We start from the raw sequence: 18,201 nt of genomic DNA, 5'->3' as shown, positions 1-18,201 counted from the left end.
ACATAAGAAAAAAATAAAAAGGATTTCCACATATGAAAGTTGGATGCTATATTCCTACATGTACTATGACACTATGTACATACTGTAAGCGTTACAAGTGTGTTTTCTGCAATATTACAAGTTCTCTGCTAATTCGTTTTCAGAATTCACCTAACTTTATCCTACACTTAAGCAATTTTATTTAATTTTCTAGAACGGAGAAGAGTTCATAATTGAAATTCTATTTAATGTTATGCTTTAATACTTTCTATAGTTAATTTATCATATCAATTTAACTCAGATATTTTAATAACGAAGATGTATATTTTTATTTAATAATAGTTAATAGTTGGTAATATGGACATTTTTGTAACTAGATATACATTTTTATAATGTAATTTTGAAGTATTATGCAGATATTAATATTATTTAAAAATAAAGTATGATTTGTATATAGCAAGGACAATGGGACACTAGAAACAATAATACATAATGTCAGCAACTTTTAAGTTAATCGATTTGAGACTCTTCCTTCAATTGTGAAAAAGAAATGTCTGTGATATTTTGTTCATTTATGTTGATAATTTCGTGACACTATAAAAATAAGGACAACGGTTATTAATCATTTCAAACCCTAGCTAATTACTATCACTAATTAGTAATTTATTTGATAAAATGAAACTTGTTTTATTTTGTATCCATAAACTTTATCTGTAACTTTAATGTAAGTTTTAGCAACAATAGATCTTCCACAATCATAGTGCTACGCTTCATTGATTGAATTTAAAACTATTAAATTTTATAAATAATAAAAATTCTATTCTCTCTACAAAATCAACCTTTACAGTTAGTTTTATCTTTAATTTTTTAACAAAAACCATGAATTTTTATACAATAATTTATTTTATATAAAAAAACATATATGGGAACAATATCACCCATTCTACTTAATTCATGCTTTTGCTTTCTGGCTTAGATGTACCTAGTTTACTAGGTATTAAGTAAATATATTCTCATCTCTGGAATGATTACTGGTTACTGGAATGAAGTTTCCACATTGCTGTGGAAATCTTCTCCATTCATTCCTAAGAGGTGGTTTTTGTGGGTTCAAGTCTTACACTGTGGCTTTCGATGCTTTCCACCTACTGTAAAATAAGAAACATATGTGTAAACTGCTTAAAGTTGTATTTTACTTCACAATTGTGATGTGATATATAAATTTCAACATATACATTCCATCCTTTTTCTTTCATCTAAATGATCCTTTATAATAATTTAAGCATTTATTTAATTAGATATTATAAAAAAATATGAATGTATTGCTGTTTGAAATATTTTTGAAAAAAAATTGAAATTACAAATTATTCGCTTGTATTTGCAATCCCTTTTATAAAATTTAATTTATAAATTACTTTTATGCCAAAGGTTACTAAAAGTTGATGTTAATACCTTGAGTTGGTCATGGTACTCACTTTAATTACACTAAATTAATTCTGGGTTTACAATTTCAAAAAAAGTTTCAAACTTTTACAGTAGCATCGCAGTTTCATCTAATGAGATTATATAAAATATTAGCTCTAGTAACCATATACTCACCAACGCCCTGCTTCTTTGTCCTCTCGCAAATATACATCAGCACACCCACAACAATGTTAATTACTTAATTTGAATTAATGTTCGCCACCCCACTTTTCCACTGCATTTTTACTTGCTCGAATTTCTGAGCGGAATTTATTATCAACTGTTGTGGCCTTTGTCAACGGTTGTTTTCACCGTTTCCGGTTTGTACTGGCACATTCGTTCCAGTACCATACTTCATACTAGGAGAGTTTTTTATCAGTGTTGCTTGCTCTATTCTTGGTTTTGTTTTTACTGCTATTTTATTATTGTTGTCACCGTGTTATATTGTGGTGTTGTCCTGATGTTGTGCGCCTTGTTACGCACCCAAAATCTTGTTAGTCTCGTAACCCCAACATTAATTTACTATCAAAACACAGTAAGGATAACAACATGACAAGTTTTGTGTCTGTGCATGGGAGTGTATATGCCTGATGTACAGAGAAGAACAAGTTGCGGTTCTTGTTGCTAATATTGTTGGGTAATGTGGTATAGGTAGTACAAACAATGGAACGGACGCTCAAATTGTAGCCACGTGACTTTATTGTGAGATTGCCTGCACTCGTACGGTTTATGTTAAATTTTTTTATGCATAAACAAGTGGATTGAGAAGCGAGGATAATGAAAAAGATAATAAATAGCATTAAATTTGACATCATTGTATTCCTTTTGTATATTTTTTATATAATATCTCTATCATGTTCGTCATAGGAAATGATTTTATAATAATTTTATTGCTCATTGTACTCAAAGTTTTGTTTTGAATTGCTGATGAGTACAGGAAAATACAATTTTAGAGAAGTGTACTTAAGATAAGAGTTATGTGAAATTATTTGATTTTCAAGAGGTTTAAAAAAGAATTGAAACTAATAAAAACTTTTCATAAAGTTATATCTAAAGACTTGTTTCATCTAGTTTTGAGTAAAATCATAAAGGATGTCATAGTATCTAATGTATGAGTAAAATTTTGACATAAAAAGCAAATTGTAAGAAAATTGTTATAAAATGAAACTGTCAGAAAGTTTTTAATTACTTTACAAATGACATCATAGATATTTTAATATTCTAAACTCAGGGCGTAACTTTTTAATGTTTTTAATTTGATTGATTGCTGAATACTTTTCGTCATTTAATAGGACTTGGTAGTGATGAAAAAATATAACTATTATTTTTATACTCTCACAAAAAAAGTGTGAAAAGGGTATATTTGTCAACGTTTAAAGGAAACGCCGTTAACCCTATAAGTATATAAATTCTTAATCAGCACCTCATATTGAGTTTAGTCTCTCAGTTTTTCAAATATTAGAATATAATTTTTAATATATTTTTTCAAGTACACAATTTTACGGATATGGGCCGTGGTCATTCGATAGATTTGTCAAAATCGAAATACTATATTCTATAGCTAACATAAAAACTGAATAATTTTTTCAGTTTTCAATAAAGATATTTATATAAGAGAATGTATATAATTTTGTTTATATCATTCCAAATTAAGATATAGCTATCATTTAATCTACCGACATCAAGTTTATTAAATTAAATTTTTTTATTTTATATATTATATTATATGCACATCAAATTATCTAAAGCATAATTTATAAAAGCAACCTTTTTGGTTGTTCGTTTTAGGTTTAGATGTATTTCGCAAATGGGCCGGAGATTCAAAAATATATTTTTCTCGAAAAACTTTTTGGTATTTCATTATATTCTAATTTAAAATTTAGATTTATGCTATAGGAAAGAAAATTCATTGTAAAAATTATATCGATTGGTTTAGTTTTGGATGTAGTTGTCTTACTAATTGACACTTACGTATGATCTTATTTTTTATTTATTTATTTAATTTATTATTTATTAATAGGACTTTAACTTAATTTGTTACGCCGAAACTCATTTGATTTTATTAAGTATCTATTAAAGACATCTGTGAATTATAACAGATTAGGAACACGCAAACAAACTATTAGGAACAACATATTTTTTACAATCTCATTGCTACGCTTCAGTGGTTGTCTGTGTCACACTTATATATATATTGATATTGATATTCAGATGTCTGAGTTGGTGAATCAGCACCTTTACTCTATTTTATCTGTGGACAATTTTAAGTCACACTAAATACTGGGCTTTACGGGGCTTTATAATATGATGGATCTGATGTCTTTGTATCTGCCTGTGTTTATCAAATTTCGCTGTATTTTTAGGATACTGAGTGTTGGATTATATATATATATGTATGTATCTTTCAAAATTTATTATATTAATTGAGTAACTAATTTGTGTTAGTTTTTTTTACCCTTTTTTGTCGTTTCTAGAATTAAATTAATAAAACTAAACCAATTTATATTTATATTTAATTTGTAGTAGGTATATTTCAAAAATATGTTTTTGTTTGTCTAATATTTTCTGCCATACTAATTTTTTAAAGTGCGAATATTTTTGATATTATGGTATACAAATAATATTAAAATTATGCATTATATATTTATTATATGCTTATCTCAGTAAAATAGAACGCCAATTATAAAATACATAATTGCTATGTTAAGCAGAGTAGAGCCATTCTCATTGCAATATTTTGGTTAATTACCTGTTGGTTTGAATGTATTATACGAGTATTAATCTATTATAAATGTTAATAATTCACATTAACATTAGGATACAAACAATTACAAAATTAATCTTTAAATTAAAACACTAGATTTGATTTTAAAACTAACAGCCTCATCCTTGCTCACTCATTTTCTCACACTCTGTTACATAAATATATTTTTAACTTCTCCACATCCTAAACAATATATATAGTAAGTACATAAGATAAGTTTAAAAAACTGGGAGGAGGGTAACTTTAAAAGCATATTTTTGGAGTGTAAAAACTTAATTATAGGTGCAAATAGAATAATAGAATGGAAGAGTATTAGCAGAGGAAGAGAAAAAGGATAATATATACATATATTAAAAATTGTATAAATAAATTTTTGATTTAATAAATTAAATTAAAATTCATCAATAGTTTCATTTGATCCTTAATTATTTTACAATTTTTTAAAAGAAAACTTATTACTCATTAAAATTTTTTTATTAAATTTGTTTTTCAATGGTTTAGCACTATAATAAATTGATGGAATTGTATATATTCGGATGATATATACAATAATTGGTATATACATAAGATATCCATAAGTATCCTCATAACCTTTTACGTTTACCCACACACTTCTGTGTCACCTTCAATTTATATCCTTCTGTCAATTTAATTCTTTTTTTGCCCACTCATTCGGATTTGTACGCATATTTTATCTTCTTCATGAGTAAATTTTCTGAAATATTATTTATTTTGTCAGTTTTATGCAATTTGTTATTGTATTGTTCGGAGATGGTGTGTTAGATTTGATTATTTTTCACACCCATGCTAATGGATAAATTGATGTATTACCAATTTTGTACACGGTTGATGTTAGGGGATTTCTTTGTTTGGAGCAAGAAGACATGAATCCATATGGGAATTCAAGATACACACACCCTAAATAAAATTGATGTTTAATAAAAACTGGAGCTGAAAATACAATACTTGGAAAATCAACGTTTAAATCGATGAGTAATAATAATTTAATTTAGTTAATGTTTATTTGCTGGAAGTACAAGTACTCGTACATAAGTGGTTAAGTGCCAATAATGTGGTATATTGGTGGTAGTAGTTAGAATTTCACATTTTGATATTGGTAGTTAAAACGTATAAGTATAATAAGTATATTGTACATAAAACAATATAAAATTATATATAAAACTTTAACTGCGAATTAAATATTTTAACTGCGTATTCTTCTGGTTCTTCGATGAATATAATAAAATATATTTATGCCAATAATATTGTAATGACCAGCATTATAATAGAAGAAGTCTATATAATAATAGAAACTTGTGAAAGAATTACATACTTCAAGAAGTCCAAAGAAAAGTATTAATTGAATATACGAAAATTTAAAATAAAAAGATACGAATTCGATATTGATATAAGTTGGTTTATCTGAGAAGAAAAATGCGATATCACACTGAAATGCATTTGTTAAAGTAATAAATCATTCAATGTTTTTTTTCAACAAATCAAAATTCTCAACAAATGTTCGCCAACAAGTGTTTTTTAAAGAAACAACTGTAGTAGAAAAATAATTATTGGTGAGTATCCATTCAGATATAAGAGATAGCTTAATTATTAGAAGAAGGCATCGGTTTCTAATTCCTCTACTATTCTTTGGAGCACCTCATTTGGTTGTAAAATGCAACTCCATATGGATTATGGAGTTATCCATATGGAGAATGTTATCTTCGCATAACATTGGGTTTTAACCACAGTCACTACGATACTCTCATTAAAGGGGTCAACTTCAATTGATACCAGATTTAAATCTCCGATCAGGTGCCGCAAATGAAACTCACTCAGTACCATTTATGGTTCAAACAGTATCGGGTGGTGGCTATTAGATTTCACACGTCTCTTAATCAGGCATGCTTTATCTTGCCAATTTTCTAACTTCTTTCTAGCTGGGGTCAACCATGGGTACATAAGTAGAGTAAGTATTATTGTGTAAAGGAATTAAGTGAAATTAATTTGGTTTAAAAAAATGTTTGCAAATTTGTAGCATTTGGTGTATAGGTTCAACATTTATATGTGTATGACAGTTTATAGCTATACTAGTATACATTATCGTAGCATTTTAAATTACGGCAAGTTTCGCTGCATCTTTTCTGTTGCTTCTGTAGAAAAATGTTACAAGTACTACCAAGTAAAAACCTACGGATAGTAAAGTTATTAAATTAATGTTAAGTATTGTATATATAATGCAATTCATAAATCCCATACTATAAGGGAAAATATGGTTATATTGGTTTATAATAAAGAGAATATGGTGTATGAAATAATTAATTTTAGAGATGTTCATCTATATTCTAAGTTTATTCTATATATTTTTTTTTTGAGTAACATAAAAGTGTAGTTAATAATATTATTTAAGAGGTAAATAAAATTTAAATACAGAAATGCTTATAAATAGAAATGCTTATAAATTCAAATGCTGATTGTTATGACTTTATATGTTATATAGAATTATTAGAATCAGAATATTAAATATTCTAGTTTTTTTAGTTTGTCATGTTCCTTAAGTATTTTATTTCAGTATTTTCTATCAATATTATGTGTACAATATTACCATTTATCCTTAATTACAAACATAAAACATACTAAGTAGTAAATAAATCTATCAATCAAAAACACAATTAATTGATTTATATCAACAAAACATGCTAAGCATATGCTAATTTTATCCTGATACTTGTAGATTTGTAAAACTAATTTTTTTCTACATATACTACAAACCGAAGAATGTTGTATTAGTATAATAAAATGTTTCAATAAACCAGATAACATTATTAAGCTACAAAAATCACGCTCGATGCTACTTTACCCTCCTAACGGAAATGACTTTCAAAATGGACAGAAAGCTGCTGCCGTCTGTCAGAAAAACGATAAAAATGTAATGCCACCGAGAACCATGTTTCCTAGCTGGCTTTCAGTTCAGAAACAGTACGAGATAGACGCAGGAATCCCCTTTGATTTCGTACAGACACATACATCCAATACAAAGCTTACTATTAACAGATGCTTTTAATACCAAAGCAAATGAAGAAGAATAATTTAAATATTGAAACAGAAGTCTGATTTTGCTCGAATTTAAAGTAACGACACGTCAAGATAAAAATGTTTAAAAATTCTAAAAATGCATCCAATGAGACACCAGCAGCAGCACAGACGTAATAAGCACCAGCACGAACAGCAGTCACTAACCAAGGATTTCATAAACAGCGGGTGAACTGTACGCTATGGCACCCCCAACATTAACCGCAGTTTATACACGCGCACAGACGGCGGCGTCAGACAAATAGCTGCGAACTGGTACCAGGGTCATAACGGAGCTAAATTGAACTGCTTTCTGCTTTTGTGTCAAATCGAACTTTTTATACTTGCCTTTTGTTTTTGATTTTACGACGAGGTCCCTTTAACTTACACATTCATTCATGCAACCTTTCCTTCTGCCGTATTTACTTTCTTGTATTTTCATGGCAAAGAATTAGGGTGGACTGACAGCCATATAACGAATAAATTGAGCCGTAAATCCTTTACGGGCTTAACGCACAACAATGCCAACAACGAGATTTACTTTAGCTTTTGCAATTTCTTTTTAGGAATGCTGGCTTCACGTACCAGTTAGCCCATCTTAAGTGAACATTGTAATTGTTCCTTTCAAATCAACTTCCAGTAGTCAAAATACTTGAGTGATGTAGGACTTCGTTTGCTAACAATTCGAAACTATGCTTCGATTCCCTTTTAAGATTTTATTGTGATGAGTTCTAAATCTCAAGTAAAACGGATTGTGTATTTTTTTTTAACAACCACAATACATGAGTATTGAATGTTAAATAGATATTAAGCAGTTTTCAGAAAAGAATAAGGAGCCTTCCTTATTTTATAATACTTTAAAAAAATTGCGGATACTACCAATACCAATTACCAATAAATAATTGCATGGAAATCGGAAATTGTCATTATATTGAAACAAAATTTTTTGAATGGGAAGTTTATTATATCAAAGTTAAAGATAATTTATGGAGATGATGATAATAATTGAGTGTAAAGCGTTTTTTTTATATTTTTTTTTTAATATCTTTTTTTTTATATTTTTTTTAAATATATTTTTTTAATGGCAAAGCCTTTTAGAATGGATCAATATTTTATTTCTTTTTATTCATATAAAATATTTTTTCTATTTTATTTTTATATAAAATCCCTACTGTAAATTTAAAATTTTGCGGCTGTAATTTAATTAAATTTATTTAAAATAATTTATTTTAATTATTCATTTGCATCAAAGAGGAATAATTTATTTTAATGTCTTTTGAAACTTTTGGTTTGACAGTATAATTTAAAAATTCAAATTTATTAAATGAAATATTTTGATGTTAATTTATTCATTGTAGTAATAGAAGTATTTTGTAAACTTTTATTTTCAGAATTTAGAAGAATTTATTTAGAGTATATAATCACAGAAACTTACAATATATCAACATATTCAAAGCTAATTTACTTTAAATTTTGACAACTTTTAACATTAGCAGGATTATTTAATTAAAAAAAGAAATGCAGTCACAAAAATAAAAATTTTAAGTCATGTGCCAAGTTACTGCTATTAGAATCTGGTGACCAAGAATCATTAGTAATGGAATTAATGAAGAATAACATAGCCAAGTCTTATTCAAAACGATAGCATAAAATAATTTCTAATTCCGGTAGCTAGTACGCATAGCAAACCCAGTAATGATATATCACACGCAGTGCTGATATAGAACCTACAAAGAAAATAAAATACAAGATGACCCAGAATAACGTAAAATAAAACAATTATCAGAAGGAGAAGAGGAAAATCGATCACTCGGTTAGAAAAAACAGCGTCAGACGAAGACAACTATCTACTCTTTTTTTATAGACTAAGTTCGTAATTTAAAATAAGTACACATTTCTTGGTTTAAACATGTGTTATTAATAATTAGTTTTTAATGTTTCATAGATAAGGTGTTGCAATACAGCATTAAAATAATGCTTTAAAACACTAAACAAAATTTATTTTCAGTAAAAGATGTATAATCTTAATGAAAATTAGTTTGAGCAAATCAGTTTCGCTTATAATCAACATTGCTTGATATAATTTTTAATATAAAAATTATTAATGAAAGAGGCTAGACTAGAAGAAGCTTAATTGCTTATTTAAGTAAATTTTAATTTAAATTTAAATAGTGTATTTTACTTATTAATTTTGTTAAAAGCCTTGAAAAGTTTTAGATTAGTTAAGAAAAATTTATATTCCATACTTTCAATGCGAAAATTTTAAAATAGATTTGGAAAATATTAAACCCTTTGTTTATTTTAGTATCTTGGACAGTTCGCAACACTTTACAGCAGTTCTACCCAGAATTGCATTACTTGAATTGTTTGGTTTTACCTTAAACAAGTTAAACTAAGTAAATATATGTCAATGAGTTAAATAACTACTTATCGCTAATAAACTCAACAATATTTGTGCCATAACTCTTGCTCAATATCACATGATATCATCTTTCTGACTATTCTTTAATTTATCATAATGTTATTTATGACTGGATTTCATTTTTAAGTGTTATTTTGAAAATCTACCAGTCAAATTTTTAGCTCTTGTGTTGAACCTTGGTATACTCTTAGTATACCCCAGCATTGGGAAAAGCGCCGGCGAAGATCATTACACAACCTAAATTAAAAATAACTGTACATAGTGAGTGATAACTTATTACTAAATATATTGTAATTATAATATGGTGTTTATACATACCATATTTTATATAAATACTAGATAACCCGACAAACGTTGTTTTGCCTTATAAATTATTTCTAGTTTCTAGATAAATTCTAGTGTAGACAAAAAGTAACTTACTTATTATAAGTGTGTAAGTATGTGGTATATGCATGAAATAGGCATGGACCGCTATGAACGAAAAGGAAAATAAAAATAACAAACGCCAAACAATATTATTTTTAAGTTATTATAGTTTATTTATTAAATTATTAATTTAAAATCAATAGATTTGTATGATACCAAGTTCCCTGGCAACAACTGTTGTATCTTCAAATTTAAATTGTCTTGGATTGACTGTAAATAATAATAATGATAATGGGCCAGTAACATTAACCAACAACAGTCGAAGATAAAAGCACTCAGTGTGTCTTGGATTAACTGTAAATAAGCGTTCGATTTAAATAAATTGAGACATGCATCAACTGGTGAAACTTGCTTGCGGGGCATCCATTTTTTTGTTTGAGCCCAAGTGAAATAGCGTGGTATTTGTGAATAGAGTAATGTTCTTGCAAAGGCACCAAAATCATCCGTACTACTACACAATTAAAAAAATGCAGTGAGTGTAGATTTAGGTGGATTTGTACCACGATCAATCACTGTCTCGTTCGTGAAAAATACACGCTGACCGTTTTCAAGATGGACGGCTAACTGAACAGCTGCTGGATCCCGTTCATGAATTAGAAAACCGAAGATACGTCAAGCAGCTTCATTGGAACTGATGTACCGACCAATTTGGTAGAGCGTAATTTCACCGTTTTTGTTCATTGGAGGAGCATTTACATTAGTAAATGAGTTTTTACTCTAAACACAGCCATATCACTGCCTTTATGGACATACTTATATATTTGATGCTCTTCACAGAACTGCAAAACTCAACATTTATATGAGCATTGTATGTCTTGCTTAGCAGAGGCGAATACGGCACCACCCGCCATTGTCCCCTATTATCGGGATTTCTTCGACGATATATTGGATATCCGTCGGTATTTGTTATAGTATCATTAGTGAAATCTTTTGAAAAATTTTTAGTACATTTTCCATCTGCCATGCAAGGCGAAGACGAAGAAACGAAGTGGATGTAATGCTCGATGTACTTGTTGGCGTAGTTACATAAAATATTAAGAAAAAAATTTTTCTTTTTCAAAAATATAAACAACATTTATGTCAAAAAAATAAAAAATTTTTTGTCAAAGCAATAAGGATATTTTTGCTGGGTAGGGACTCCCTAATCACTTTAGCGGTATGAAAAATAGATAGTACCCGATTCTCAGACCTACTGAATACACCTATAAAATTTGGTAAAAATCGGTAAAGCCGTTTCGGAGGAGTACGGTAACTAATATTGTGACATGGAAATTTTATATATAAGACCGCAAACAGACATCGTTTGGCCTTGTGACTTATTGATGGTCTTTGCAAATGCCAATCTAATAGGAAATTGAACGCGTTTGAATTAAATTGGCTTGTCTGTGAGAATCATTGGAATTCATGGCAATAAAACTTTTTCGTTTCGGAACTTGCCATTCAAAATGGTGGCTTCGATAATGTTTTTCATCAATTTTTTAATTACCAATCGGGTACTATTGCATAGCCGTGGTGGGTTCAAATTCCGAAGTAAAATAATCGGTAATCCAACTTTCAGTCGTAAAATGTGTGGTGGGATGCCTGGCAAATCCAGTGAGTTTAAAAACTCTGCTGGATAGTTTACAACTTCGTTGGTATCACAAACTGTATCGATCGATTTGTATGATATTAAGTCGCCTGGCAATGTCTGTTTTATCTTGAAGTTTAATTCATCAACGTCCACGTTTTTTTTGCTGCTAATGGCTCTTTCTGCCAGCCACCCATGATTTATGTATTGTATGTGTACATCTGGAAATACGCGGTCAATGAGAGCATTTTGGGAATCAACGATAGTGCAGAAATTAGGGGGCAGTTTTATGAATTCAGTATTTTCATAGACAACAACTTTTCATATCATAGCAAGTTTTCTTTTTAAAAATATAAAAAAATTTATGTCAAAAAAATAAAAAAATTTTTATTAAAGCAATAAAGATATTTTTGCTGGATAGGGACACCCTAATCACTTTAGCGGTATGAAAAATAGATAGTAGCCGATTCCCAGACCTACTGAATACGCATATAAAATTTGGTAAAAATCGGTAAAGACGTTTCGGAGGAGTACGGTAACTAACATTTTGACAATGTTAATTTTATATATAAGATTTATAGAAAGTTATAATATAATTATTAGTAATTTTTGAAACAATATATTCCTTGATGTTTCTTTAAATGAAATGTGTCTTTAATGAGGTAAAAAAACATAACTGTATCTCTATTCTTTTAATAAAAAGTTGATTTATAACTAAAAGTATAAACTTTTATTTATAATATTTTAATACAATGTAATTGAACAAAAATTATGTAAAAAATTGATTCCCCTTTCTAAAATTTCTCAGTTAATGAAGCCATGTATTCTGACAGACATTGGTGGTGGCTTTTTAGTAGCAAAGTTATTTTTTACCTTTACCTTACAAATCCAGTATGGTAATGGTACCTTTTGGCATCATTAGCAGAATGCATAAACTCAAATTTCGTCTTCATCATGGGGAGGATAATTTATCCTGAGGCTAGCAATTTGGGCAGCAAGTGTGTTGAACATTTTTCTATGTTTATAATTTTCATTAGTAAATTTAAGCAGTAAAAATTTAATGCTTTAAGCTAAAATTTGGTAAAATTTACGACTAGTATGGAATGAAGATGCGAACGTGTACATGTGTTGTATGGTTTTATGAGAGAGCAGTGAACTTATCATAGAACGAATATTACACATGTACTGCACATCAAAGCCAAATTTATCTTTCATATGTCCGTATGTATTTTCTGCCAGTGACATATTTAGAGGGTTTTGTGAAGGGTTTATTGCCCTCAATTTTCAAAGATGAATTTTGTTTCAAAACGTATGTCCGTAAAATATACTATTGCAAAAGGATTTAGTAGCCCCCAAAAGAATTAGGACTTCTCTTTTCTAAACATGTCTAGAGATTAAATATATATTTACACATTTACGAAATGTAGCACGTAAATGTACAGGGAATATCCAGCGGACGTGATACTGCTTAATAATTTCCGTTTCCTCTCGTTTACTCAACCGTGTTTTGTGATGAAAATCTTAAAAACTTGATTTAAAATAATACTTATTTATACTATAGTCGAAAGTATAAGAATATGTGTTGGTATTTCTCTATGTATAATTCCATAACCTCAAATGTACTTATATCATTATATACATATATTTATGTTAGTTTAAAAACTGAAAAAGTAGGAAAAAATCTGTCTTTCATAAATTATTAAAGAGATTTTAAAAGCATCCGGGCAAATGGTAAGACAATATTTTGTGTGTGTTTCACAACATTTAACTTCATTGGCAAATACCAGGCCATAAACAAATATAAATAAACATCAAAAATTAGCCAACAACTTCACAACTTCATTTGTTACAAAAACATTTTGGAATTTTCACGCCCATTACCATACCAACGCCTCCCCCAAACCACTGATGTTAATCTAGTTTAACATGAAAACAGCAACATCATCATTATCATCATCAGCAGCACCATCGGTGTTGCGAGTAAGCCGGGTAGGCTATGGTAATGGGGATTGAATTTTCGATTTCCCCTTGTTTAATTTTATTTCGTTTGATTTTTAATGTATATTGCGCTTTTTTTGCTATATCCTTCGCCATTGCCTTCAATTTATTGCTTTTGTTTGTTTATTTTAAATTTACTGCAGGGCAGGATTCTAATGCTGTATTTTCTCCATCTGATTACCAACATCATTACTATTATCAACATTATCACATGCTAGTAACCATATCTAATGGATTTGTTGTGTGCACAAAAACAAAAAATAAATGTATGCAATGTTATTTCCGTACATATTAAATATTCAAATATAAGGGAATTGTGAAGAGTAAGTAGTTAAAAATAATACTGCAACAAATTGTTTTGTTTTCGTTATGGATGTATAAATATTAATAGAATTTTTAAATTTGTAAAAATGTAAAAAATATATATATAAAAATATATTATATAAAAATATAAATATATATATACTTCATATATACTTCATACCTATACTTCAACACGATTAAAATAAAAGATTGGTTAGTAGCTTGGTCTAAATTAGTTGTATATATATAAATCAGCTTATTGTTATAGACTTATGTCTTAATGTATATTGAAAATATGTAAATAAATTTAAAAACAAATTGTTATACTTATAAAAAAGGATTATTGATTCCAACATTTTTCACTAAATGTTTTTACAATATCAAGAAATAAATTGACTTTATGTTAGTTTAAATTCCCAGTTATGTGCAACTTAATGAAAATGAATTAAAATGCGTTTTATTTTATTTTCTATATGTCGTATATATGGCACGATATTGTAAATAAATGATTAGTTACTAAACGTTGTATGTATACCATCTGCTCAAAAAGTACCCGGATTTTGTAAATAGAACACACAAATTGAATTTTATTCTAAATTTATTTTATGCTTCTTCTGAAGCGATACACATATGCCAACGCTTAACCAAATCTTCCATACACTTTTCGTAGGCCCGTGAAGGTATGGCTTTTAGTTCCTTCAGCGAATTCTCTTTTACCGATTTAATCGACTCAAAACGCTTACCACGAAGGGGTACTTTGAGTTTCGGGAACAGGAAAAAGTCGCACGGATGCAGATCTGGCGAATATGGTGTCTGAGCGATGACAGTGGTACCGTGTTTGGTCAAAAAATCGCGTACAACAAGAATTTTCCATACTAAAAGTCGCTAAATGCACTTAAGGTAGTTTCACATTAACAGCTACTGTAAACAAATTAATTGACAAATGGCGCTCAAATTTGTACCATATGTCAAGAAAGGGTGTACCAACATAACAAATTTTTGAAAAACGTCTATTACTTAAGGAGTAGTTAACAAACAACAAAATCCGGATACTTTTTGAGCAGAAGGTAAGTACATAAATAGAAAACAAGTAAAGAAATACCAGCTAACTACACAAAAAATACAAAATAAAACCAAAATGAAAGACGTAAGCCAACTGCATTAAAAACACGGAATAGGTAAGGTTGACCTGTATAGCCGAAAGCACGCATAAATTTATTGGTCCCTAGCGATACCAGATTATGAAGCCCCTAACTTTTATGTAGATTATAAAGTAGGAATTTTTGGTATTAATTTAAGTGATACTTGGTGCATTATTTTATTAATATTTTGAAACAATAAACCACGTCTGATCATATAATATAAAATTGTAGAATAGGCGTTTAGGGTGGCTCGCAAGTGTGACAAAAAACGCATGCTGGCCTATATTCGCTAAGCGAGACATTGGCATCACTGCTGGAATCTACCAAGTGCACATAATGCAAGCAAATTACATTTAGCATAAAAATAAATAGTTAATATAAAATTGAAAATTAAAACGAATACAGAATTAAAAAGAATGGTAAGAAATTTCAAAATAAAACACTGAAATTTTTTCTTTTTTCCCAATTTTATAATTTATAAAATTTTTCAGTTTTGTTTGGTTTTTTGTTTACATATGATATTTGAAATATGATTGCAATATTCGTTGGAATTCCTAAAGAATACTCATATTAGTTCACTTATTGCGTTGGTAACACTTTTTTCTTTACTGGCCGAAGTGTTTGAGGTTTGTCCCTGATATATTTTTTCACTGAGTCGATCCTTAGAACTGTGTGTATGTCTGTTGTTCTAAAATACCATGGAATCTTAAATAGTCTTCTTATAGCCAGGTTTTGTGCTATCTGTAATTGCTTTATGGCAATGTAGGCTTTGCTGTATGTAACACATCCGTACAGTAGTGCTGGCCTAATTATTTGAGAATACCTAGTAACTCTCTATTTTTGAGGTTGAAGTGATTATTATTAAACAGCGGCTTTAGAATATGTAGAATTTTAGAGCAGCATTCCGTTTGTATTTCATATGTTTATATCAATTGAGCCGATTGTCAAAAGTGGTCCCCAGATATTTTATGCTTTCCTCCCACAGTATCTAAGCGTCACCAACGGTCACTCTTGGAGGATGCTGCCTTCTCTTTTGTGTTATGAATATAGCCTTGATTTTGTCATTGCTAATTTTAATCTTCCATTTCTGCAAGTATTCCACCATGAGGTCTATATTTACCTGTAAGGTGTTGCTTACATTTATGGCATCCCGGTCAGAGTAGATCAAGCACGTGTCGTCTGCGTAAAACGACATTGATGCAGGGCTTAAGGTGGGAATGTCTGCCGTATATATCTATATTAAACAATGTGGGTGACAGTGGCGACCTTTGAGGTACACCTGCTTTTATTGTGCGGGCGGACGAAAGAGTGCTGTAGATTTTGGTAAGGAAGGACCTTTCTTGCAGGAAGCTACCGATGATTTTAGTTTTGGCAATGTCAAATATCATTCCGGTTGATTCCCGTTTACTTAGAGCTACGCTGTTCTGGCTAGTTGTAGTTCCATGGAGAGATCGTCCCTAGTATTACGGTTAATAAAGACCCATAATAATTGGCTTTTTCTTCTGCAAGCGTGTCGCAAAATAACAAATATAATAAGCACAACTTCTGATGACAACTCTGGATAAAATATAAATTTTGTTAGGGTTATATGTGCAAAACACGTAATAGAATTTAAAGTTAAAATTTCGAAAAGGAATAATAATTCTGTGTAATTATTGGGAAAAATATTTTTTTTTTACATAATTATGAATAAAATTTGAATATTCGTGACTTTTAACAGTAAAATAATAAAATAAAAGTAACGTAATTGTTATCAACAATGACATACGAATAACTAACGAAATCATTCGTTGACAGTTAACTGGAAATTTCGTAGGTACTTCCAAAAGTCGTTCACAATAGATGAATTTTTAGTCTTGGCAACCATACAATTTGAACTGCTTATTAGTTACGCGGTTTCAAAGAAGTTGGACTAAATAAGTCAGCAATGTTGTTGATACATACGTTATTTTTAAAATAAACAGTTATTTTTTTGCGATATGCTTACAAAAAAAAGGCTTAATAATGGTAATATTATACTCCAACCGGAAAATTTCTATATACATGATGTGGCAACATACATGATACTCGTCCATGTTAAAAATGATAGGAGCTGGCCACGCAAGAAAACATGTAAATTGGCTAATGTCATTTTTATTTTATTCAAAAAGCTAATATCATTTTTATTTCATTCTGGACAAAGAATAAATAATTAATATAAGTACGGTAAAACGTACAAGAAGAAATAATATGTTTTAAGCATTCTTTTCAGTAGTGAAAAATGGTTGATATTGATGAAGATGAAGGGGGATTGACGGGATTGTTTATCCTAATTATTCTTATATGGTTTGTAAGTATCAATTCTGTAATGAGAAATGTTAAAGCAATTCTAAAAATATTTAAATCTATAAAAATAGATCTCCTTATGTGTCCTCATCTTTATTATTGTTGTGACATTACATCATGAGAACATAGTTTATGGTGTTTATTTGATTATAGTATGGGTGCTTACGTTTTGTATTGCGATCTTCACTATGTACACTTTTAAACTTGAAAATTTTGGCCTAACAGTTGTGGTAACTATAACTGAAGTATTAATTTGACTTCAAAGATTTATTAACGGATACGATTTCCTTAATAGCTCGGTGCAGTTATATATGTGATGTTGTGTTTCCAAATGTTGAGCCTTACTTATGTTTGTGACGAAGTGGATATAGATCTGAAAGCAGGCGATGTTGTCAACAAACACTGGCGAGCTGAAGTGGAAAAGCCTGGAAGCATGGATGATTTTCAATCAGAGGTGAGCATTAACTGTCTTTGTGTATACAAAAGAAGAATGAACTCAACTATATGCATTTTGGAAATAATAGGATGAATGTGTTTTATATAATATACTAAAATTGTTAGGTCAGAGACTGATAATATAATATAATATGCTAAAATCTTTGCTAACTAAATTCAAACGTAAGAAAAGAAAAAGATTAATTAAAAATATTTTTAAATTGAAATAAATAAATAAATAAATAAATAAATGGACCTAGCCGTAATTACGAAAACTGAGGTAAAAGGAGTACTTCATGAACTTTATTAA

General features: G+C 29.3%; 2 protein-coding genes across 2 annotated transcripts in view; one reads left to right on the top strand and one right to left on the bottom strand.

Annotated features, from left to right (window-relative positions):
- Positions 1–18,201, bottom strand: part of LOC119682982 (choline O-acetyltransferase-like) — a gene marked incomplete at its 3' end in the record, with an annotated part of 108,621 nt that overhangs the window by 10,491 nt on the left and 79,929 nt on the right.
- The window catches only part of LOC119676597, a 36,603-nt gene continuing 35,712 nt past the window's right edge, over positions 17,311–18,201 (top strand). The window contains exons 1-3 of the mRNA XM_038087841.1: positions 17,311–17,460; positions 17,528–17,686; positions 17,752–17,910. Coding sequence (XP_037943769.1) covers positions 17,392–17,460; positions 17,528–17,686; positions 17,752–17,910 — 387 coding nt within the window. The 5' untranslated portion in view covers positions 17,311–17,391. The remainder of the gene's footprint in view (positions 17,461–17,527; positions 17,687–17,751; positions 17,911–18,201) is intronic.

This window comes from Teleopsis dalmanni, chromosome 2 (genome assembly GCF_002237135.1).
Source record: "Teleopsis dalmanni isolate 2A chromosome 2, ASM223713v2, whole genome shotgun sequence".
Classification (NCBI taxonomy): Eukaryota; Metazoa; Arthropoda; class Insecta; order Diptera; family Diopsidae; genus Teleopsis; species Teleopsis dalmanni.
This window is presented reverse-complemented; position numbering and strand designations above follow the sequence as displayed.